The following is a 23,702-nucleotide window of genomic DNA, read 5'->3' on the forward strand; positions in this document are numbered from 1 at the left end:
AAGCAACGTAGGCCATTGTCGCGTAATTGTTTATGACGACATTTTCTATCGTTTTGGAAACGTTGACATAGACGGATTCATAAATTTTGATAAGTGGGGTCAATACTAATTATTAAAAATACTTATAAAAAATTATAAAAATGTATATTATAAAACCTATGAAACCTACATTTTTGTATATCAAAAAATTGAAGAGATTTCAAAATTCAAAATTTTTAATGGATTTCTAAATATATAATAGTAAAATTTGATACCTAAAACTGATATAAATTTGATATTGTTTCAATTTTTCTTCTTGGACTTCCTTTTGGGCTATCCATTTTCACTTATAATTTTACTATATTGGGAAGGGATCAGACTTTTTTATGATTTGAGATCGTCAAGCCATAATATGTGGGGCAACACTTTATTTATTTTTTTTTTTTTGGCGTTAACCGACCGGTATCCGCGGGGGAAAGGGGCCCCACGTGACTAATCCGGACCCGGGTTCGGAGGCGACGGCACCATGGCCCCAGAGCGTTTTTTACTCCATCCGGGATCGAACCCGGGTAGGGGCAACACTTTATTTTAATTGGGGTCAAAATATCAAAACAATTAATTATTTATTAAAATCAAATTAAACATGTGGGATTAAATGCCCCCAATTCTCAATACCTAGATCCGTCGTCCATGGTCTACACACAAAAAAATTATGTCAGTTATTCAACACAAGTTATTCAACACAGGACAAAAATGCGAGAATGGAGCCTTTAAAAGAATATACATAAAATTTCAAAGGGTGCAACAAACAAAAACAAGCGGATTAACAATAAAAACAACACCAATTATCAATCAAATAGTTATATAAGTGAAATAGCATAACACCTCTTTCAAAATTATCATTATAATTCAAATAGTTATATAAGTGAAATAGCATAACACCTCTTTCAAAATTATCATTATAATTTCACATCCACTATACAATAAAAACAAAATAAGAGTAAACAAAATGCCGTTATAATTTCACATTAAGTGTTCATAAATAAAGTCACAAACCCAAGGACAAGTTGTACTTGATGAATACATGAAATATAAGAAATGAAAAACTATGTCTTTTTTTACTGCTTTTGTTCATTAATAATCATAAGTCACTTAACCATACCATGATCCACAAAATTCTGAATTTCAAGCTTTAACTATAAGAGATGTAAGGGTGTGTGGTCATTAAATAACAATCATTGTGCTAGTGTTCAAATAATTCCAAGCTTTTTTAAATATGTTTCTTTAAAATAGTTAAATAAAGGATAATTTTTAGTATGGGAGAAGAATTAAAAGAGTTTAAGTAAAGAGGTACTTCATTTACTTTTAATAAGTAGTTTCATTTACTTTTGTTTTTCAGAATTAGGTCCAAATGAAAAACAACTCTCAGCAAAAACAATTTAAGCCAACATGCAACATCATGGTGTGGTGATTTGAAGTGCACCTAATTAGAATAATGTTTTTGAAGCAACTTTTTAAACTAGTGTAATTTGGACAATGACTAAAATATTATATGAATTATTAAAGACAAGAAGTTTAAGAGATAGAGTAACTAAATTGAAGACGAACCAGATCACGAAGAACACTCCTCCTAAACTTTTCAGAATTTGACTATCACTCTCAATATAGCCCGAAAGGAAAATGGATGGTTGTAAATTCAAGAACAAATTGAAATGACATGATCAGAGTACGAAAATGATAGGAAGATTCTATCAAAGCTAATAAAATTAGGGTTTCAACAATAAAAGAGAAAAGACATTAAAAATAAACTAAGAAAATAGATTGATCTCAAATGTCTCTATAAGACTACATTATATAATATTCTTAATGGGTAATAAACTAAAGGCCCAAATATTAATAAGAGCCCACTAAATAACAATACATAAAAATATTAATATAAATACTAAATTAACTTAAATAATATAAGAGCAATGCTATTTGACGCGAAAGAATTTTTCACGAAAGCCTCACGAATTACTGCCCAGCCAATGAATGTGAATGTTAGCCGAAAAATCATGGAAATTCCTATTCTTAATTTTATGGTTGAAACAATCATTTATTTTAATATGGCATGATAATTGATTCTAGTTCAATTTAATTATAATCAAGTGAGAGGAATAGTAAAATCTAATGAATAGTATACTGCCACTTCATTCGCGTGATTTTAACGAACTGTATCTTCGTGCTATATATCATTATTCATAATATAATTCTACTCTCTATCATTACTCACCCCTTAAAGAACAACCTTGAGTTGTAGACAAGTAACACCATTAAATACAAGATATTAGCTAAATTCACCTTCATTGTAACCCAATAGGTATGTGGAGTAAATCCCTATGGTTAACTTTTCCAAAGTAGAAACTATTTTACTTTATCAACCCACAGAGTAAAAATTATGTTATTGACTTAGAAAAAAAAAGAGCACACATGTAGCTACCATTATCCAGCATCTGCTCACATGTGTTTATTCCAAAAACTTCTTTCAAAATATCTTCAGTGACCTTACCAATGCCTCTAATCTGCTCACAAGTATAACACCAACCATTGCAATGAAACATTGGTAAAGTCCAAAGATAAACTACCCCTTGATTCATTCCCCAAACCATTGTTGCACTACGCGACATGAGATATGCTCCGCGATGATGCAATACCATGCCTTTCGGACTAGAAGTGGTTCCTGATGTGTAACTCAAAGTAAAGCTCTGCCACTTATCCTCGGGCGTTGTCCAACTGAACTCGGGGTCACCATTGTTAAGAAAATCCTTGTAATCAATGGCGCCGTTGCTCAACGTGAATCTAAGTGATTTAGTGTCCAATTTTTGTCACCAATCACTATTAGAATTGGAGGCTTGAATGATTTTGTTTTCTTAAACCATATTTTCAATGCTTCTTCTTCCAATGTAAAAAACTCTTGATCCATAAGCTATTGTGGATGCATTTAGCATAATATTCATTGTGTTTAACACACACCCTGCCATTGGAATTGCAAAATGAGCTTCAGAAATAGCTGGAACATTTGGTGAAATGACATATACCTTAGAAGGAGGTTGTGGAGGAGTGATGGAATTATTGATGTCGAAATTAGGATCCGGTGGCTTTGATGGCGGCGGCAAAGTGAAACATGATTTTTGGTTATCAAACATGGGAGCCACATACAGACACTGAACAACGAAAGTTACTGGTCCCAGTTTCAAATCATTGCGGAGCGCAAGACAAAGTTGTTCTTTAAGTGTGCAGAACTTCACTGTCGCCTTACAATTGCCATAATAATAACATTATGTGAGCATGAACATAAACACCACATGTGAAACATATGCTGAATCATAAAAAGTATTTTTGCACAAGGTCCATCTTTGGCAAGCACTATCCTCTGCTAAATTCCCATCAACACCAGCCACATCCATCAACAACTTTATCTCTGGCTCGGCTAGTTGCGAATCAACCATCTGCAAATCAGCCTTCAGTTCCTCATATGTGACTCTTCCATTTTTATCAGTGTCCATCAATGTAAACATGTCTTTAATTATTTTTACTTCTTCAAGAGATAAATGTTCTACAATTACCCGGAGAGATCTCTTTTTGAATTTATTCATCAACGAGAACTCCTTAAGCCTTGTCCTCACAATATCTCCTAATGGAACGTTCGCAGCTTTCTTTGCATTTTTTAGCCTAGGATGTTCAAGCACCTGTTCGGCAGTCAAGCGTACTTTAGGACCAGGTTCCAACATCTGTCGCACGAGGCTTTTGGAACTATCAGAAATCTAAGGCCAAGGCTCCCTCTTAAAGTTAATTACTCCCCTCAAAATTGCCAAAGCAATCCCTTGTTCAGTCTCATCCCAAAACGGAGGCACCCCGCATAAAAAAAAATATAGAATCACCACTGCACTCCATATATCAACCTCTGGACCATATTTCCTCTTGAAAACCTCTGGTGCCATATAGTGAGGACTCCCCATAATCTCTGAAAATTTCTCCCTAGTTTGAGGTGACACTGAAGGTGGTTTAGGTGTAGAACATTGATGCAAGTCTAATTGAAAAAACAACATCATATTTATGTAGTCTTGACTCAATGTGCTATGAGGAAAAATTCGTTCTGACTTGTGTGGGCTATTCAGAAACTCAATTTCCTTAGTCGCAAGTGATCATGGATCGTAGGTCATAGAGATGATGCGCAACACCTCGGCGGCAAAAAATCTGGAAGCATCTCGTTCCAGAATTTCATCAAATAGATGGTGAGTTGGTTTACCGTGATTGAATCAGGTGGCTCTGGAAAGGGAGACAGTCGTGACAATAGTGAAATTAGGAGCTCGAAATGCACTAACAGGTTCTGAAACCACAGTCGTGGGAGAAGGAATGTTTTCACCACTCAAGTGATGCATCTTTAGATCCACCATTATCAGCTTTGCTTAAACTGCCCTCTTTCAAATTAAATTCCAATTTCTTAATCAACTCAGACACGATCTGTTTCTCTTCCTCTGGTGACATCGACAAACAACTCGGGTCATTATCATTCAGGAAATCCGAGTCAGAATCCAACTCCGAATCAGATTTTGAACCCGAGGCTTTCTCTTTGTACTCATCGCCTTCCTCGTCGCCTCCTTGTAGGAAATCGTCGGCTAAGTGATCATCCCCGTCGGAAGACAAGTCTGAATTGGAGCCTGAGTCGTTACCGCCATTGTCGAGTTCGAGGTGCTGTGGTGGTGCTTCTTCTTCGTATTCGGAGGAGGAATCGGCTATGACTGGAACGATTTGTTGTTTTTTTTAGCTTTTTGAAGTTTGTTTGGTTTCGAGGATTTATTCTTAGTTGCTGGTGCCATTGGAGATTGGAAGAGTGTGAAAGATTTGTCTGTGTTTCGAGAAAACAACCGAGAAAGGGTTTTACTAGGGTTTTGGAAAGATCGTTTCTTAAAACTAGGACGAGAGACTTGCAAATGATTATTAGAGCCTCTTATATTTCTAGAATGGATTTGATATTGATGACAAATTGTGGAAGAAGTGTTTTTTGGTTGGAATGGTTGATGATAATTATTGTGGTCATATGAATAAGGAGATAATGAATATGAGTTAGGATTAGGTGGATGTGGGGAATACCCATTTGGATACAAATTTGGTGATGATGATCAAACATGAGTGTAACAAGGTGTAAAAAGTTCCCATGAAAAAAAGATGGAAATGAAGATGTGGTAGGAGATGTAAAAGAGGGGTTTGTGGGATAAGTAGGAGAAATACTCCATGAATGATATGAAGGTGTATGCTAAGGATAATCCATAGGAGGATTTGAGTGCATGGATGAAAGCACCAATTGATAGAAAGATTCCTATCAAAGCTAATAAAATTAGGGTTTCAACAATAAAAGAGAAAAGACATTAAAAACAAACTAAGAAAATAGAGATAAAAGATAACTTTGATTTTCTTTGATTGATCTCAAATGTCTCTATGAGACTACATTATATAATATTCTTAATGGGTAATAAACTAAGGGCCCAAATATTAATAAGAGTCCACTAAATAACAATACATAAAAATATCAATACATAAAAATATCAATATAAATACTAAACTAACTTAAATAATATAATTCTACTCTCTATCAGAAAATATGAGAAAAAACAAGAACACAATTCAAGAATTTATCAACAACAACTAATCCAATTTCACGGCTTTCTTGAGTCACATGAAACCACTTACTCAATTAATGGCTATCTTGAGTTAATGATTGTTATCATATTCTTGCAAAGTCTAAAAACCAAAAACAAATCATCTTCCTCAAAACAAGAACAATGACAGTACAATCAAGAATGAAACAATGATTTGCAATGAGGAAGAGTTTGTTGGGCTTGCAATTCGAATAGCTTGCGATACACTGAAAATTTGAAAGATGAAAAGGTTCACAGATGAACAGATTGAGAATGGTATTGTGTGTTTATTAAAATCTCGAAGTTTGCATAAAGGGGTTTGAGTCTATTGTTCAAATTTTCGTGAGATTGGAATTTGCAATTTTGCATATGAATATTGAGTTTCTCTGGCTTGTATTTAACTAAACTCAACGGATTTTAAATTTAAATTTTAGTTAAACAATAAAAAAAGCGGGAAGTAAAAAAATTGGGGAAATAAAATTATTTTCTTAATAAAGAAAATTAAAGGATAATATTAAAAAAAAATTAATTTTGTTTTTAAAAAGTTGTTGATATATAAATATCAACAATTTGTTTACGTTAATATAGAAATATAAATTGACGTCGTGGTAAAAGATCGAACCTTAGAGAAGTAGTTTATACCTATTGACAGTGTAAAAATATTTTATATATTTAGTTAATCATACTTGTTAAAGTTTTTTATGATTTTATAATTTTTTAATTTAATTGTATTTAAAGTATCATCTCTGAATGATTGTGATGCATCAGTATGTAAAATATTTTACATTGACGGTAGATAACAATTAATCTCATTACAAAATTGGTTAGATAGAATATTTAGTTTAGTTATTTATTTTAATTTTTTATATTCATTTAGAGAAAGTTTAGGTGGACTCTACTTTTTTTTTGAAATATTGAAATTCGGTCTTGCATTGGTTTAAATCAAGGAGATTAATAATATTGTTCACTTGCGAAAGAGTCATTTAAAGTCAGAACAAAGTCTTGTATGGACATAGCCCAAAACTAGAATAATTTGCATCTAGCCGAATTTGAACCTGAGAATTTAAGAGTACATTATCAGGACTCAAGCTTTTACCGCTATTAATAAATAAATATGAATATTAAAGAAATTTTAGTCTAATAACTTGCGATATTAATATGTCTTTTTTTTTAATAGGCAATGGAATTCAATAAAGAAATATAAGGGATACTCTGCCCAACCAATAACAAAGCGGAAAACTCTTTCTACTCGAAACAAATGACCGAAAAGATATTCCAAGAGTGAAAATTACAATTAACCACTAATTTGTAAAAGGACATATGCCAATTCCACGAAAGAAGAACAATTTCCGACATACATTCTAAGAAGCTAAAAGTCTCATTTTTGAAGATAATAGCGTTCCGCTTTAGCCACAAGCTCCAAACCGTAGCTAGCCAAATAACCACCATAATGTTCCTTCTTTCTAGTTAGCTTCTCTTTAAGGTCTATTTGGTTCAACATATGAGATGAGATAAGATGTATTTTAATGAATGGAAGGGAGGTGAGAGAAATATTTTAACTAAATATATGTTTTGTTCAAAAGAGGTTGGAGGATGTAAGGAAAAATTTTATTCAAATATATGGTTGATTTACAAGGAGATGAGAGAGATTTTAAAATTAATTTACCTTTTCACACTTAAAATCTTATAACATTCATCCAAGATAAAATAAAAAGAATAAACGTCACCAATTTTTGTAAATTCATAAATACCCACACCAAACCGATCCCCATAGTCCATGCAACAACACACCATTATTAAGGTAGTCTTAAAAATTAAAGTTTAATGAATAAAATCAGAGAATTTTTTCACCCACCTCCTAACCTTCTTGCTCACCCCTGGTGAATTTACAACACTACCCCTTGTTTCGGAAGTTCATTTTCGAAAAGGTACTTTTTTTTGAAAAAAAGGTGTTTTCGGAAATGAACTTCCGAAAACGTGTTTTTTTTAATAAAAAATATTGATTTCGGAGATGCATCTCCGAAATAAAGTTACATTTTCAGAAAATGTGGTGTTTCGGAAGTTCATCTCCGAAGTCACCCCCTTGGAGGAATTCGGAAATGCACTTCCGAAAAAAGGTCTGGACAGAAGAAAAATAACAAACAAGAACGATTCGTTTTATTTAATCGGATGAAGACGATGGAGGAGACGCTGCAACAGGTTAGAAAGTCCTGATCCTCTAGAAATCCATACCACATTGTAACTTACCAACATAATAAACAACAACAAAAAACTTATGAGCAAACTATACTTACATCATAGTGGTGTAGATCCTTATCAGCCACTCGCAACTGAAAATGATTAGCACGAACTTGAATTTTCCTTCCCAATTTTCCTTCCCAATTTTCCTTCTGAGACGACGGAGCCGACTCTAGAGTAGCCTTCTGTTTAACTTCGGCAGTCAGGCTCTCGATGGAGATCAGAGCCGAACTCAAGGAAGCAACCGGCGCTGCGACAGATGGAACAAACGGCGCTGAAACAGATGGACGAACAACCGGAGCTGCAACAACAGACGGAGGAGAGGTGACCGGGGCCGGAGCATATGACGGAGGAGGTGGATGTCCGGAGGAAGAAGGATTGGAGGTACGTCCACCGCGAGAGCCACGGCCACCACGGCCACGTCCTGATCCTGCAGCATTGATGGATGATTGTTGAGAATGTGCAGGAGATGGTTAACTCCGGCGATTTTCGGGATGATTTCCTCCACCGCGGCGAGACATTGTGATGAAAGCAGTAACAAGAGATAGAAAACGTTAAAGCAAAGAAGAAGACTAACGATCGAAAATAATTTGGGATATGATTGAAAAAAAAATGAGTGAGAGAGCGGTTTATAAATAAGAAAGTGTTTAGAAGGTAACCGTAGAGTGGTGGGGAGAAGGAAAGGCACCTCGAAATTTAAAAGATTTTTTTATTCTTTTAAATAGGGCGTGGCTGTGGAGCTTCCCAATTTTTGTTACGTAGGCTTTTAAGTAGGAAAGTGTTACCACATTTCTTAGAAGGTAACCGTCTTAGAAGGCTTACGTAGGCACATGTGTCCACATTTCTTACCTGATTGTAAAAAATAAATGAATTTTGATGCATTTCGGAAATGCATTTCCGAAATATAAAAAAATTTTAAAAAAAAAACTTCGGAGATGAATCTCCGAAGCAGGGGTAAGTTGGGAATTTCGCTGGGGGTGACCCCATAGGGAGGTGGGTAAAGGAATTTTCTAAAATCATTAGAGTCCACCTACATAACGCAAAGTTGACTCTATGGCCGACGTTAATGTTTTGAAGCTACATCACACTTTTTTGTATTGAACAACTAAACTTTTTTTCCAATAAAAGATTGATACCATAGCTGAAGTAGACCATAATGATAATGGAGGAAAAGCCAAAAGAAGAGCATGATGCCAAAGTATATAGAAGATTACATAACAAGAGGTGCACCAAATTGAGTTAGGAGGAGCCGAGCTAGCAACCCCTCATTGAATAGCTTAATGAAGTTATTATATGGAAGTTAGGCATGCTATTATTAGAAGTTCAATGAGCATCGACAGGAAGTGATCTGAGGACTTAATGTGATGGTATGACGACAACTTGAGGTTCTTAGTAAGAACCTCACTGGAAATTTAGTACTCACCCTACATAGCTTATTATTTTATTCAGGGACGAAATGAAGCAAGCAATGAAGGAATCAAAGACAAAAGATTAGAATTCATGGGATGTGTTGATCTTTATGCACGGTGCATAAATATTTAAATATTGTTTATATTATTCAAAGTATTATATTTATTATTCAAAATAATATACAGATTACTCAAAATAGTATAAATATTACTCAGAACAATGAATATATTATTCAAAATAGTTAAAATTCGATATTACTCAGAATAGTGTAAATATTACTCAGAATGGATTATGATATTATTGTTTCTAACTAAAATATTACTCAGAACAATTTAAATATTACTCGTACGAGACTTATGCACCGTGCATAAAAATATACCTTATGCAGATTGATCGATCACCATTTCTACCTAGTTTGGTAACACTTTGAGTTGTTTATTAAGAGTTTTCATTGATTTCCCTTTGTTTTGTTAATTAGCTTGCATTATGTTATTTATTTTATAATCACGTCTTTTTAGATGTTTTTGATCTCTCTACTTGGTGGTTGTAGTTTAATTCTAGATCAGATGGAAATTTCACAAGTGTTGGTGTAAAAAAAGCTGAAAATCGTGTAGTATTTTGATCATAACTAAAGCTTCGTAACTCGGAATGACGCGGTTCCGGTGGCAAAATTTCGCTAACGAAAAGGGCTACAACTTTGTTGTTGAAGTCAAAGCCAAATTATGAAGTCAGAGGCTGACACGGGCTGCCCGTGTCAGATGACACAGCCGTGTCAGACCTTCTGAAGAACTCTCCCCAAAGTGGCAGAAGCTGACACGGTCTGCCCGTGTCAAGTGACACGGCCGTGTCGGCTGTGCGGGACAGAAATTCTGATTTTTCTGTTTTGTTATTTTTAAAGTACCAGTGGCATTTTGGGTGTTTTGTCTGGGACCTGAAAACCTAGAACAAATTAAAAGTGATTTTGAGACAAGGGAGAAACACTTTTTGGCAGAATACGATAGAATTCCAGAGAGAGGGGAAGATAGCTTCATCAAGGGTTTCGGAGACGGAGAGATTCAACGGTGGACACCATTGAAGATCAAAGTTTCCACTCATCTTTGTAATGTCAAAACTATTTGATTTGTGTTTCTTGAATATTATGAGAGGTTAAACCCTCAGTGCTAGGGGGTGTCCCTGATTTCATTTGTAATAACTCTGGATTTCGTATTTCGTTAATCAAATGTTCGTATTATTCAATTCGATTGTATAATGTTTTTAATGCTGTCTTTATCGGTACACCCCGATTTCATTTGTAATAACTCTGGATTTCGTATTTCGTTAATCAAATGTTCGTATTATTCAATTCGATTGTATAATGTTTTTAATGCTGTCTTTATCGGATCAATAAGGATTGTTCTATGGTTAACAATTTGTAGGACTACGATTGTTAAGGTTTGTATGCAATTGAACCGTATAGTTATCACGTAGGACTAGGGATACCATATGATTATTTAGAAATTCTTGATTAATAAAAGATTTGGTTTTCTCCTATGTCTCTAAGGACTTAGGTAATAGGATTATAAACCAAAAGGTTTTCACTAAGGACTTAGGAAAAATATCCTTAAGAATAAATATCCTTAAGAATAAATAATTGAATTCTATGAACTTGTTAAAGAGATCTTAATCCAGAGGAGTTATAGAGTAAATCACACACCTTACCTTGGCATTTTTCTCATATTATAAAAAGCTCAATTTTCATTTCAACTTATTTGTATTATTTCAACTTATTTCATTGATAATCAAAAGCACCCTTATGCTCTTTTGTTTAATTGACTCATTATAATAACTTATATTTTCTACGCAGTTCTCGAGATCGATACTTGGGATAAACCCATTATAACTACATCGGTGAAAATAATACACTTACTATTTTTCCGATCACAGATCAACCTGACCCAAATTTATGCATTATGTCTTAAAAGTTGAATTGCCGAATTTATGCATTATGTCTTAAAAGTTGAATTGCTAATCATGTAACTAACTCTACAGGTGGCCTTTATTTTTGATTTCCTCTAAGGTGGCCTTTATTGATTGAATTCCAACTGACCATCTCTGAATATGGTTATGCTTGACATTGTATAATAATTTCTTGATACATATTGTACGGTAGCCGGACATATAAATACATCTCAATTAATATCTTTAAAAATTATCAAAAAAAAAATTGTGATTAATATATCAATCACTACAACTGTACAAGTAAAACACAGAGAAAAATAATTATGCATTCTTATATGACTACTAGTTTTTCTCGTCCAACTACTTGTTCACTTTGAAAATTTTCACTAATCCTTTGACGCCCATTTTGAAACCATGCAAGATCAGAACTCCAATCCAAAGATTCAACAACAACTCTCCAATATGGACTCAAAACTATTCGCTCAAGTTTGTTGGCATATTTCATAACATTCATAGCAAACTCAACTTCATACCAATTGCCAACACAACCTCTCAACTCAATAACTTTGACCTCTTCATGAGAGAACGCTTCAATATCCCTAGCAACTTTCTGATTTTCAATAATCTCAGGATACGTGAGCTGTAAAAAGTAAAATCAAAACTTATACAAATGAATGAAAATCAAAATATCAAAATCAATCGTGTATGTTAACTATGTCCACTCACCATGACTGAAAGTTTCTGCAAAAGTGGAGAAGCTTGTAGGATGGTTAAAATCCCTGAAAGACCAAACTCTAATTTCTGTGGGGTGTCGAACAGCCGGTGAAGAATCAAGTTCAACTCTTTGAGATGTTGGAGTCGTTGAGTTATTTTTAGGGAAGATGGGACCTAAATAAGAAAATATAAGATTCATAAAATATCATTCAAAAGATAAACAATTCATGTTGCAACATTGTATTGTATGACTAACTAACCATTGAATAAAGATCCAAGTGCAGAATCTCAAGTTTAGGAAGAGTTGCCAAGAGTCTAAATGCATTAAGATGTTCTTCCCTATATATAAAAGGGAGCTGAATGTTGTTCAACATAGGTGTATTAAAGTTCATGTTGGGCAAACAATGTCCATCATAGTCCAATGAAATGAGTTTAAGGCAATCTAGTGATGTCAGGTTTACATCCTTCTGGATGTTGCCGAATAGGACATAGCATAATGAAACTTTGAGATCAAGTAAGGAAGAACTCACTATCTTGAGTGTTAATGATTTGAATTCACAGTAAATTAAGTGAAGCTCTTCAAGTTGTTTACAGTTAGATAATAAACTTTCAAAGAAAATTTCATCCACTTTTACCCTTTTAAGTGAAAGGAAACTCAAGTTTTTGAATGAACTAAAGTCATAGTTAGTTGGATTTGGATGGTAAAGAAGACAATATTCAAGACGCAGATGCTTCAGAGTTGAAGCATTAGTCTCTAGAAATAAATGGAAGGGAAATCTATAAGGTCTACGCGGAAGGCCGCGAAGTGTATAAGGGCTTCCAATAAGGAGTAAATCAATTCTTCCAACACCTCTAGCAATTACAAAACTTATCCATTCATCAATGGTGCTTTGTTGTTGAGAATCTAAATAGAAGTTGAGCAAGAAAGAATCAATAGTTGTGGCATGTTTGAGAAATTGATCTACACGTTTCACAAATGGATCCCTACTAATATTCAAATTGAGCCTTCTCTCCATGGAAGAACTATAACTAGTATGGAGAGGGACATCAATAAGATACCCCTTTTGTAGTAGCTCCTCCTCAGTGTTTTCAAGGACATTCAAGACATCAAAGTAAAGATCTCTTCTGAAACTAGAAAGGTTACGCCACCTTTTAGAGAGTATAGTTGTTTTCAAAAAATCTTTGATGGATAACTTTGTGAGAATGTAAGATAAGATGCAGTCAGGCAATTGGCTAATATGATCAAACATTTTAATCTGAAATATATATATAGAAACCATATAAGAAGCTAATAACATGGATACTACGAACAAACATTGAATACTATAAAACCTAACCGATGAAGCAAACGCAGAGAGAGTGGATAATTTACCTTCTTCAAATTGATGTGGGCGAACGTTGGGAGTGGGAGTAGTACCTTATATCGTTTTTCTTCTTTCTCTTTCAAATTAGGGTTGTATTTATTTTCATTTTTTTTAGTGCTTTTTAGGGTTCTATTTAAATAATGTAAGTTTTGAATCAGGTTCTATTTCAATAATGTAAATTAGGGTTCTATTTAATGTAAAATTTTAATTTTGATAATGCCTTCAAACTTTTGAATCGTGGCAATCAAATAATAATAACCATAGTATATAGCTGAGTGGTTTATTTTATAAGCAAAGATGAATTTTGAATTTTTATAATGCTTTTTTAAGGTGCTAAAGAACTTACCTAAAATCAATCCAAAAAATTAGGCAATTTCGGAAATTCTAATTTGCTACACATTTTGTTGCTCAAAATAAGGAATAAAAAGAGTTATTCTGGTAACAAAATAATATTTTTATAATCTATTCATAAAATGATGTTTTGTATTTATATATAATATTGTTATAGGTGAATAAGGCAAAACTACTTTCATGGTTGTGGAATGTAATTGGATCAATATCCATTGCTTTGTGGCGCCAATCTCTATTGGAATTTTTAATTTTAAATCCACTCTAATATTTGGGTGAGTATCCCTTGTGCTCTTAGTGATATTGAATTTCATTGGCTATAAAAATAAAACGATAAAGCCCTAATTTTCGAGAATCAATAGCCCTAACTTTGAGAGAGAGAGAAACGCAAAAGAAAAGGTAGAAGAACCATGTCAGGTGTTACGATGAAATCCAACATCATCGGCAGCATCAATTTGAAGAAGGTAAATCATATACTTTATGTTTATTATGTTGTCTCTGCGCGGTTTGCTTTCTCAGTTAGGTTTTATAGTATGGATAAAGCTAACATGTGTCCCAAGGGCACATGTTAAAAAACCTAAATATAGTAAATTTGTATTGAAAAACGTAATAAACACATTAATTATAAATTTTTTATGAAAACAATGCACAATTTTTTAGAAAAAAATTCTACATTAACATGTGCCCTTAGGGCACATGTTAGCATGATACTATAACCTTATAGTATTGAGTGTTTATTTCAGGTGGGCTCAGAGACCTATGAAATGTTTGATCACATTAGTCAATTGCCTGACTGCATATTGTTCTATATCCTCACAAAGTTATCTATGAAAGATTTGTTGAAAACTAGAATACTCTCAAAAAGGTGGTGTAACCTTTGGGCTCTAACAAGAGATCTTTACTTTGATGTCTTCAATGTGTTTGAAAACACTGAAGAACAACTACTACAAAAAGGGTATCTTATTGATATCCCTAGTCGTTATACTTCTATTATAGAGAGAACCATCAATTTGGAGATTAGTTTGGATCAATTTGTAAGACGTGTAGATCAATTTCTCATGCATTCTCCTGCCACATCTATTGATTATTTCTTGCTCAACTTCTATTTAAATTCTCAACAACAAAGTACTATTGATGAATGGATAAGTTTTGTAATCAAAAGAGGGATTCGAAGAATAGATTTACTCTTTGATGGAAGCCCTTATAAGCTCCGCGACCGTCCGCGCAAATATTATAAATTCTCCTTCAACTTATTTTTAGAGACTAATGCTTCAACTCTAAAGCATTTGTGTCTTGAAAGTTGTATTCTTTCCATTCCCCCTAACTGCAACTTTATTCCATTCAAAAATTTGAGTTTCCTTTCACTTAAATGTGTAAAAGTGGATGGAGTTTTTGTTGAAAGTTTAACACAACTTGAAGAACTTCACTTGATTAACTGTGAACTCAAATCATTAACACTAAAGATAGTGACTTCTTCCTTACGTCGTCTCAAATTTAAATCATGCCATGTCCGCAATTCCTGGAAGGAGGTAAACCTGACTTCACTAGATTGCCTTAAACTCACTTCGTTGGACTACGATGGACATTGTTCGGCTTACATGAACTTTAATACACCCATATTGAAGAACATTCAGCTCCCTGTTTATGATAGCGAACAACATCTTTATGCGTTTAGACTCTTCGTATCTCTTCCTAAACTTGAGATTTTGCAGTTAGATCTTTATTCAATGGTTAGATAATCATACACTATAATGTTGGAATAACATGAATTGTTTACCTTTCTTTGTTGTTTAAATGATATTTTATGAATCTTACATTTTCTTATTTAGGTACCAACTTCCCTAAAAATAATTCAACCACTTCAACATCTCAAGGAGTTGGACTTGATTCTTCTCCGGCCGTTCAACACCCCGCAGAAATTATTAGAGTTTGATCTATCACGCATTTTAACTATCTTACAAGCTTCTCCACTTTTGCAGAAACTTTCGGTCATGGTAAGTGGACATATTTAACATACACGATTTAGATATTTTGATTTGTGTGTTCATTAGTATAAAAATTGATTTTGCATTTTACAGCTCACATATCCTGAGATTATTGAAAATCAAAAAGTTGCTAGGGATGTTGAAGCGTTCTCTCATGAGGAGGTCAAAGTTATTGAATTGAGTGGTTGTGTTGGCAATTGGTATGAAATTGAGTTTGCTATGAATATTATGAAATATGCCAACAAACTTGAGCGAATAGTTTTGAGTCCATATTGGAGAGATATTGTTGAATCTTTGGAGTGGAGTTCTAATATTGCATGGTTTCAAAATGGGCGTCAAAGGATTAGTGAAAAATTTCAAAGTGAAGAAGTAGTTGGACGAGAAAAACTAGTGCTCATATAAGAGTAAATAATTCTTTTTTTCTTTCTGTTTCACTTGTAGTGATTGATGTATTAATAACAAAGTTTGTTTAATAAATTTTAAGATATTAATAGAGATGTGTTTATGCTATCGGTTGTAATACGATATAATAAGTATTTACAAATAACTATATAATGTTAAATATGATTAACAAAAATAATTTTAAAAAAAGTAAAATACATTAGTGGAGTTTTTTTTGACAGAAAATAAATAATATTCATTCATTCAAATCGATAGAGTACATCGTTGCAATACAAATTCAAAATCGCCAAAAACAAAAAGGATGAATCTGCGAATAAATCCACAGCATCCATGTTAATAGCATAAAACGGCAAATTGCATATGCCTACAAATATTAATGTATTGACTGTATTGAGATGTCCGAAATATTCATGCTTCCGGATCTGTAGCGTTGACGACACCAAAGTCATTGATTGAATCTGCACTAGATCGAAACTAATCTTTCAACCTGAAACAAATGAACACCGCACAAAAACGGAAAAACAAAATACCCGCACAAAGACGAGAAATCAAAATACACCACAGAAATATGGGAAATCAAAACAAACGATGACCCACGAAATCACAAAAAAGACAAAAAGAAAAGGTGTGAAAATCACTTATTTAAGTAATAGATAAACAAAAACGATTTGGAGGGGTGATTTTGGATCAAAATTGATCCTCAATCACCCCTCTTTGAGAGAGAGAGAGGAAGGAAAAAGAAGAAAAGTGACGGCTAGGATAGAAGAAAAGAAGAAAATTGATTCCTTACTTGCGACATCTTGACGGTCCTAAATAAAATAATAAGCAATGTGGGGTGAGAACTAAATTTTCAATAGGTTCTCTACTAGGAACCTCAAACTGTCCTCACATTATCAGAGTATTATAAAGCGATTCAAAGGAAGAGAAGATACAAAATTTTAATGATTAGAGAAGATGATGGGGATTGGATTGATATGGCCCCTTGGAAAGGCTTAAGGCAAGTTGATTCAATGTCACCTTACTTTATTGTGATGTGCATGGACACGCTGTCCCATATTATTAGTGATCAGAAGATAAGAAGACAGCTCCTTCACCTTTCAGGTTTCAAAGAAACTAAGGAGATGTCAAAGTATCTGGGAATACCTTTGACTAGAAGAATCCCAAAAGTAAGAGACTATCAATACCTTGTTGATCAAGTCAAAGCAAAATTAGCAACATGGAAAGGGTATCGGTTATCTTTTGCTAGGCAGAGTTTCACTGGCTAAATCAGTTATCAAAGCTATTCCTACATACCCAATGATGAATGGATCAATTCCAAAAATTGTTTTAAAAGATATTCAAATAATTTAGGGAAGTTTTCCATAGGGGGACATTGGAGACACCAAACATATCAATTAATACAGTCAGGTGGAATACTATACTATAGCTAAAGATAAGAAGCAATGTAGCCTAAGATTGGGAAACTTAGAGGACATGAACAAAGCCTGTATCCTAAAACATGGATGGAAGGTCATGAATAATGACAACTCTTTATGGTAAGCCAAGTATGTAACGAATACAAACCAAAGGTCTGTGGAAGCAAAATCAACTGACTTTAGCCTGTGGAAATGACTGTTGGATCACTCCAGGTATAAAACTCAACAGTGGGATATTCAGCTTATCTGCAGAGCTCTCAAACTTGAAGGTGTCTTATTTGGTTGATAATATGGGGAAGTGGAATTGGGAGTGGTTGCAAAATCGTCTGCCACAGGAATGCTTGAATAGGTTGATAGCAATCCCCCCTCCAACACCTGATAATGGAGATAATTTATGCTTATGGAGTGGTACGAGTAAAGGAGAATTCACTGTTTCTAGTGCTTTTAATATGTTATCTATATTTTTTTTCCTTTTAAGAAACCATGTATAAATTAATTCATCATTATATAATTATATATCTTAGTAATCAAAATAATGAGAAAGAAATTATAAATTTGAGAGAGATATTCCAAAAATGCCCCTATATTTCAGAAGTGCATCTCCGAAGTCACTTTTTTATGAAAAAAAATGTGGTTTCGGAGATGCACTTCCGAAAATACCTTATTTTTTCGAAAAAAAAATGTGATTTCGGAGATGCACTTCCGAAAACACCCTTTTTTGAAAAAAGGGAGTGTTTTCGGAGATGCATATCCGAAAAAACTCAATAATAATTAAAAAATTAAAATCAAGGTGAATCAATATAATTAATAGTATAATTAATTGTATTAATTAAAATATATTATTAAATATATATCATTATAATCAAGATATAATAATATTAGTCTAATAAATATTTAAATCAACACCTTATTTTTAAATAAAAATTAATAATTATAATAATAATAATAAAGATATTTATTTTATTTTTTATGATACATAAAAAAAAAATTTCATAAACTAATTTTCAAAAACAATTTATAGTTAAAAAAATCATTTTATAAACAAATTTTTCAATTTTAGAGTTAAAAATTATTATAGAAATATCAACCGTATAATTATCATTATTATTATTCATAACTTATAAATTATATCAATTTTATGATATCTGAATTAATCAATATCTCAAAAAATTTAATTTTTTAGGATTTTCATTAATTATCCGAAAAAACCTCTGATCATTTTTTGGGATTTTTTCGGATATGCATATCCGAATTAATCAAAATTCCAATTTTTTTTTTGGTATTTCCGGTGATGTATCTCCCAATTAACTAAAATCCCAATTTTTTCAAAGATGCATTTCCGAAGGGTATTTTCGAATTTTCAGCAGGGTTTTCACCGTTAGGGGGTCCGTAAAGAAATTTACAAAAGTTTGTTTATAATAGCAACGTTAATCACATAAACAGAGACATGAACCAACAAGCCCACTATACAGCCCAATTAGCAACTATTAGGAAAAACCATATTAACATGTACAAGCCAACAACAATGATGTAACAAAGGCTTTCCAAGCCATCTTTGAGTAATTATATGGTAATATCCTTCTCAAAAAAAAAATATAGATATTATTTTAGTAGTTTCTCTAATATTATCATTTTCAATTTTATTCTATTTATTACTAACACATATTTAACCGAGTATCATTTGAGATTATATGATATACTAGTATCTATTAGCATATCAAATATCATCAATCATCTGCAAAACACCAAGACAAAAAGTTAGACAAAAATTCAAACTATGGAACCATACTAAAAGAGATTAACAAGAGCTAGAAAGTTGCATAAATGTAAATATACATTTTTCTTATAAAACAAAAGCAAATTTATAGATGACATGCTATTACCAATGTCAAATATTATTACTCTTATCGTTATTCAGTTAAAGGCACTACTGAAAAATCTATCAACAACATTTTCACTCAAGATTTGCAACACATTATTGTGTGTTGGGCCTACACATCTTGGTGTCTTATACTGACTAACAGCAGTTCCTAATCCAAGATAATGATCAAGAATCTTCTGGAACGTTCCTTTTCTAACAACTCGAAGCTCCAACGCGCCAATGGCGTTAACTTTGCGCGAACTAGTGTAGCCTGCATCGACGAAAGACTTGTCCAAACAGTTGCAACATTCAGACAACACTTGTTCACTTGCTTCGCCACTGATTTCCCAGAAGATCACGTAGTGTCCTGGTTCCGAGGATAAATCAACATGGCTTGTGAACTCAACAACTTCTAGTTTCTCTTGTACTAATAACTTTGCTGCTGCTTCCACAGCTAACTGTAAATCTTTCTCGGTGTTCTTGTCGATGTTAATATTCAGAAGAAGAGTACTCCTTCGAATAAATTTGAGTTCTGGAGTTGAGTTATGGAATCTCATAACCTTTACCACATCGCCTAACCTATATCTGTATAAGCCTATAGCCACCAAATTTAAATTATTACCACCATTATTAGTTACGAAAATAATAATAATAATAATCTATAAAACACAGACACACATTAATATGACAATACGATAATAATTTAAAAAATATTTAATAAATTAAATATAATTATAAGTGTCGGTGTCTGATGCAGACGTGAACACGTCTTTTTTAAAAGTGCCAAAGATGATAGCAACTAGTTTTATTTTCAGTTTTCCACATGTGATGTATGTAACTTGTTTTATATGTGAAAGCAACATTTTTCTTCCAATATGAATGAAGAAAAAAAGTACAGGTGGTCCTTAATATTGAATCAGCCATTAATATAACAGTACCCAAAAAAATGTAAATGATACAGACACTAATGTATAATTTCCGTCCACTTTTATTTGTCGTTTTTTAAAATAAAGTTCTTATGTATTTATCGTTTTTCAAAGGCCACGATGATGACATTAGACACAAACACTAACAATGTTCAAAGGTCTCAGACCCCAAACACGCTTTTGTTTACGGTGTCATATATCAGATATCAGACACGATTTTGTTCCGAGGTATCAGACATTAGACACCACACATTTTTGTTCAAAAGTGTCAGACATCGGACTCACGTCTTTGTTCAAAGGTGTCAAACACCAAACATGCCTATGTTTAGGGTGTCAGACATTAGATACCAGACCCGACTTTGTTTAAAGGTATTAGACATCAGACATCAGACATCAGACACTAGATACATCTTTGTTCAGAGGTATCGCTAGTAAAATGACGGCTAAAAAGAATCTAAGAAAGTAGTAGTTACCTGAGAAAGTGGTCATAACAATTTCATACTCTTCACCAATCTTCACCTCAGTGAGTCCCACTGGTTGAAGATCAACACAAGAAAAAGTATTATCATTCTCAAGCTGTGCAAGAGGAATGAACTCAAAATAAGCAATTTGAGGAAGCACAGCATAAGTTGCCAATTCAGGTGGAAGTTTTGGATTAACATTTGCAGCTATCCATCCTTCAGAAGCTCCATAATCAGCGGTCAACAAAGGTATCACACCTGCATAATGTCTCAGTTTTTCCAAATACGGTTCCATTGAGCCTGTCATGATTCCATAAATATACTTCGCGTTCGGAAAAAGCTCTGGTATCAAACCATACCAGTTGCTTAATCCCGAACATTTTTTATGGATTACGTTTGCTAACTCTGGATTCGGTTTAAGCAATTTAGACATAGCTGTACGAATGGATGGAACCGTGACTCTGCTAGAAAGAACACCTTCTCTTATATCATTACAAAGGTCTTCCCAAACTTGTTCAAAGGCTCTGAAAGCATGAACAATGCTATGTGCAAATGTTGAAGATACTAACTGAACTTCTTCGCGGAAAATTAGGCCGCATAATAGATGACAGTATAACGATTGGAAAAAATCGCCGCCAAATATCACTTCATCCGGACTGCAACATTGGGATTGAAGTGATTTCATCGTAGGTTTGTAAGATGGATTGCGGAACACGTTTGTTGTAGCAGTTGTTGCTATGAGTCCCCCTTTTGTTTTGAACTGTTTGCTACCATATATAAAGTTTAAAGCCTTTCCATTTTTTATAGGAAACTCTCTGCATAAAGGAATTGAGTCAAAAATCATAGACAAACTCCAACACTGATACATCGACAAAATATAGAACACAGATTCATCGATATATCTAAAATAAAATAAAAATATATAAAGCATTGATATTGATAAATCATTTTTAGAGACACTTATACAAATTTCCCGACACATGTGCTATAGATGTCAGACATCTACATGTATCAGACACTAACGTATATCAGATACAATATCAGATACAGAGACACGCCTAATTGTAAAAATATTTTTAACCAACAAATAAAGATAGTTATGCATTCAATTTGTATATAATTTTGTCCCTAAACAAAAAAGCTATTCAAGAAACAAATATTAGAAATGAAATGAAAATGAATACCTGTTCCTAAAGGCAAAAGAGGTTTTATATATCTGCATTGTGGACTCAAACAATTCATCATTCCATGGTATATACTTTGGCTTCCCCTGAGTAGTACCAGAACTGCAAAAACAAGAATCATCAAAAAACCAAAAAAATTCAAATTCATGGACAAATCAACATGGAAGGAAAAACAAAATTAACAAAAAGTATGTCAAAAAACAACCTTAAAGACATAGTAGTAATGGATTTTCCAGTGAGAATAGGAGAATCATCACCATCAAGAATCCTATAAATAAAAGGCTCCAAATCCTTATGAGTAGCAAGTGGAACACAAGCCTTGAAACTCTCAGGATCAGTTCTTCCATTAAGACCCAAATTCTGCAAATATTCAGCTGATGAATTATTCTCCAAAATTCTTCTCAGTGTTTCTCTCTGAACCTTCTCTGCTTCCTTAGTCATTGACTCAAATTCTTCTATAACTTTCTCCATGTTAATCACTTCAACTTTCTCTAACATTCTCACAAACCTTGAACAGAGATTTTTAGCAATCTTAATGAAAACAAAAGTGTCACAAAAATCATCATTTTAATAGAAGGTGCATGAGTGAGGAATAGTCAATTTTTTGACAGAAAGGATACACAAAGGAGTCCTATAAACAAAGGCAAATGCACGTGCTACACGTAGAAAGAAACTTTGTGATAAAAAAACACCAAAAAAAGAAAAATATATTTTTGAGAAAGTAAATAAAAATTATTAACTAAATTAGGCTTAGTAGAGATCACTCACAAAATAAATTATTTGTCTCATAATTTTTGTTTTATTTTTCCCTTTTTTAAAATTATTTTCCTTATTATGGCAATTTTCATGTAAGTCAACTCACTTTTTACACACAAGAAGTATCAAGCACTCTCCACATAAAAAATTCTATAAAACCAAATCAATATATTTTTCCAAATAAAAATATATTTATTAAATAATCAATAAATCAAATTTATATTTAATCGAAATACATTAATTATTCAATAAATTAAAATAATTCTATGTTATTGCAGAGAAATTTCTACTGTAAAGGTAATAAAAAAGAGACAGAATATAATTCTCTGTGATTTGAAATTTATAGCCATAGGTCTGAAAGAAAGAAAAAAACAGAAGTAAAAGGACAGAGAATTTTACCCAAAGTTTGATAATATGTGGTGTGGCAGAGAATCTTGATGAAAAATTGTGCAGACAAGTGGATGAGAAAGAAGGTTGAGATGTATTTTGGAGAGTTGAAAGCAATTAGGAGTAGTTATAGAAAGAAATAGTGGTTGGATGAAAGTACTATTAGGTAGAAATGGGAAATAATGAAATGAAGTTTGTGACTTGGCACATAGCTAGCTAGTAGAGTGAAGTTTTGTTGGAGAGTGAAGAAATAAATGATGGATTGGGTTGAAGATTCTTTCTTGGGAGATGGAATAATCAAAGTATGGATTGTGGAGTGGTTGAATTAATGGTTTGTTTGTTGTCTCTTGATATTTTTGTTTGGTATGCCGATAATGCCCCTTTTGTGTTGCGATATTTACGAGGGAATATTGTGTTTCTTGTTTTGTTTTTTGTTGGGATATCACTGTCCCTTTTGTTTTATTAAGACGAGTTAATATGCCTTTACCGTCCATTTAATAGATTCTTTTTTCTTTAATGAAATTAAGTACCCTTTAGTTAAATTTATATAGAATGGATTTGATTTGAAAAATCTTTAGTTAAACTAATTTTTAGATAGTTGTGCAAAAATATTTGTTTTAAAAAAAAATTAAATTTGTGCGATATTTCACTGAGTT

The 23,702-nt window shown here is 33.1% G+C and overlaps 3 protein-coding genes and 1 pseudogene across 4 annotated transcripts; 1 reads left to right on the plus strand and 3 right to left on the minus strand.

Annotated features, from left to right (window-relative positions):
* Positions 1–3,296: 3,296 nt before the first annotated feature.
* LOC131615098 (calcium-dependent protein kinase 10-like) lies at positions 3,297–4,070 on the minus strand (annotated as a pseudogene).
* A 310-nt stretch (positions 4,071–4,380) lies between these two features.
* Positions 4,381–13,207, minus strand: LOC131615099 (putative F-box/LRR-repeat protein At3g59160). Its single transcript, XM_058886603.1, has 4 exons — positions 12,218–13,207; positions 11,970–12,131; positions 11,616–11,883; positions 4,381–4,760 (listed from the first exon to the last, which is right to left on the minus strand). The coding sequence occupies exons 1-4, from the start codon at positions 13,205–13,207 to the stop codon at positions 4,381–4,383; spliced, it is 1,800 nt and encodes a 599-aa protein (XP_058742586.1).
* A 1,226-nt stretch (positions 13,208–14,433) lies between these two features.
* LOC131615100 (F-box/FBD/LRR-repeat protein At3g14710-like) lies at positions 14,434–16,056 on the plus strand. The gene is made up of 3 exons (XM_058886604.1): positions 14,434–15,399; positions 15,499–15,663; positions 15,748–16,056. The coding sequence occupies exons 1-3, from the start codon at positions 14,434–14,436 to the stop codon at positions 16,054–16,056; spliced, it is 1,440 nt and encodes a 479-aa protein (XP_058742587.1).
* A 3,231-nt stretch (positions 16,057–19,287) lies between these two features.
* LOC131610730 (jasmonoyl--L-amino acid synthetase JAR4-like) lies at positions 19,288–23,349 on the minus strand. Of its 2 annotated transcripts, none has more exons than XM_058882758.1 (5): positions 23,059–23,349; positions 22,109–22,411; positions 21,904–22,005; positions 20,732–21,534; positions 19,288–19,927 (listed from the first exon to the last, which is right to left on the minus strand). In XM_058882758.1, the coding sequence occupies exons 2-5, from the start codon at positions 22,399–22,401 to the stop codon at positions 19,386–19,388; spliced, it is 1,740 nt and encodes a 579-aa protein (XP_058738741.1). In that variant the 5' UTR covers positions 22,402–22,411; positions 23,059–23,349; the 3' UTR covers positions 19,288–19,385. The 2 variants fall into 2 exon arrangements, with proteins under 2 accessions (XP_058738741.1, XP_058738742.1); XM_058882759.1 differs by having other exon boundaries at positions 22,109–22,434.
* Between the last annotated feature and the right edge of the window lie 353 nt (positions 23,350–23,702).

This window comes from Vicia villosa, linkage group LG6 (genome assembly GCF_029867415.1).
Source record: "Vicia villosa cultivar HV-30 ecotype Madison, WI linkage group LG6, Vvil1.0, whole genome shotgun sequence".
In the NCBI taxonomy this organism is placed as follows: domain Eukaryota; kingdom Viridiplantae; phylum Streptophyta; class Magnoliopsida; order Fabales; family Fabaceae; genus Vicia; species Vicia villosa.

What these genes read in the sequence shown, in the direction of transcription:
- LOC131615099 (XM_058886603.1), bottom strand. Translation starts at nt 13,207, where the DNA reads ATGTTTGATCATATTAGCCAATTGCCTGACTGCATCTTATCTTACATT. An exon ending in TGCAGAAACTTTCAGTCATG is followed by an intron (nt 11,884 to 11,969) that starts GTGAGTGGACAT and finishes TACTTTTTACAG; the next exon opens with CTCACGTATCCTGAGATTAT. An exon ending in GATTAGTGAAAATTTTCAAA is followed by an intron (nt 4,761 to 11,615) that starts GTGAACAAGTAG and finishes AAATCGTTCCAG; the next exon opens with TCATAGCCGATTCCTCCTCC.
- LOC131615100 (XM_058886604.1), top strand. Translation starts at nt 14,434, where the DNA reads ATGTTTGATCACATTAGTCAATTGCCTGACTGCATATTGTTCTATATC. An exon ending in AGTTAGATCTTTATTCAATG is followed by an intron (nt 15,400 to 15,498) that starts GTTAGATAATCA and finishes TTTCTTATTTAG; the next exon opens with GTACCAACTTCCCTAAAAAT. An exon ending in TGCAGAAACTTTCGGTCATG is followed by an intron (nt 15,664 to 15,747) that starts GTAAGTGGACAT and finishes TGCATTTTACAG; the next exon opens with CTCACATATCCTGAGATTAT.
- LOC131610730 (XM_058882758.1), bottom strand. Translation starts at nt 22,401, where the DNA reads ATGTTAGAGAAAGTTGAAGTGATTAACATGGAGAAAGTTATAGAAGAA. An exon ending in ATTACTACTATGTCTTTAAG is followed by an intron (nt 22,006 to 22,108) that starts GTTGTTTTTTGA and finishes TTGTTTTTGCAG; the next exon opens with TTCTGGTACTACTCAGGGGA. An exon ending in TCTTTTGCCTTTAGGAACAG is followed by an intron (nt 21,535 to 21,903) that starts GTATTCATTTTC and finishes TCCTTTATGCAG; the next exon opens with AGAGTTTCCTATAAAAAATG.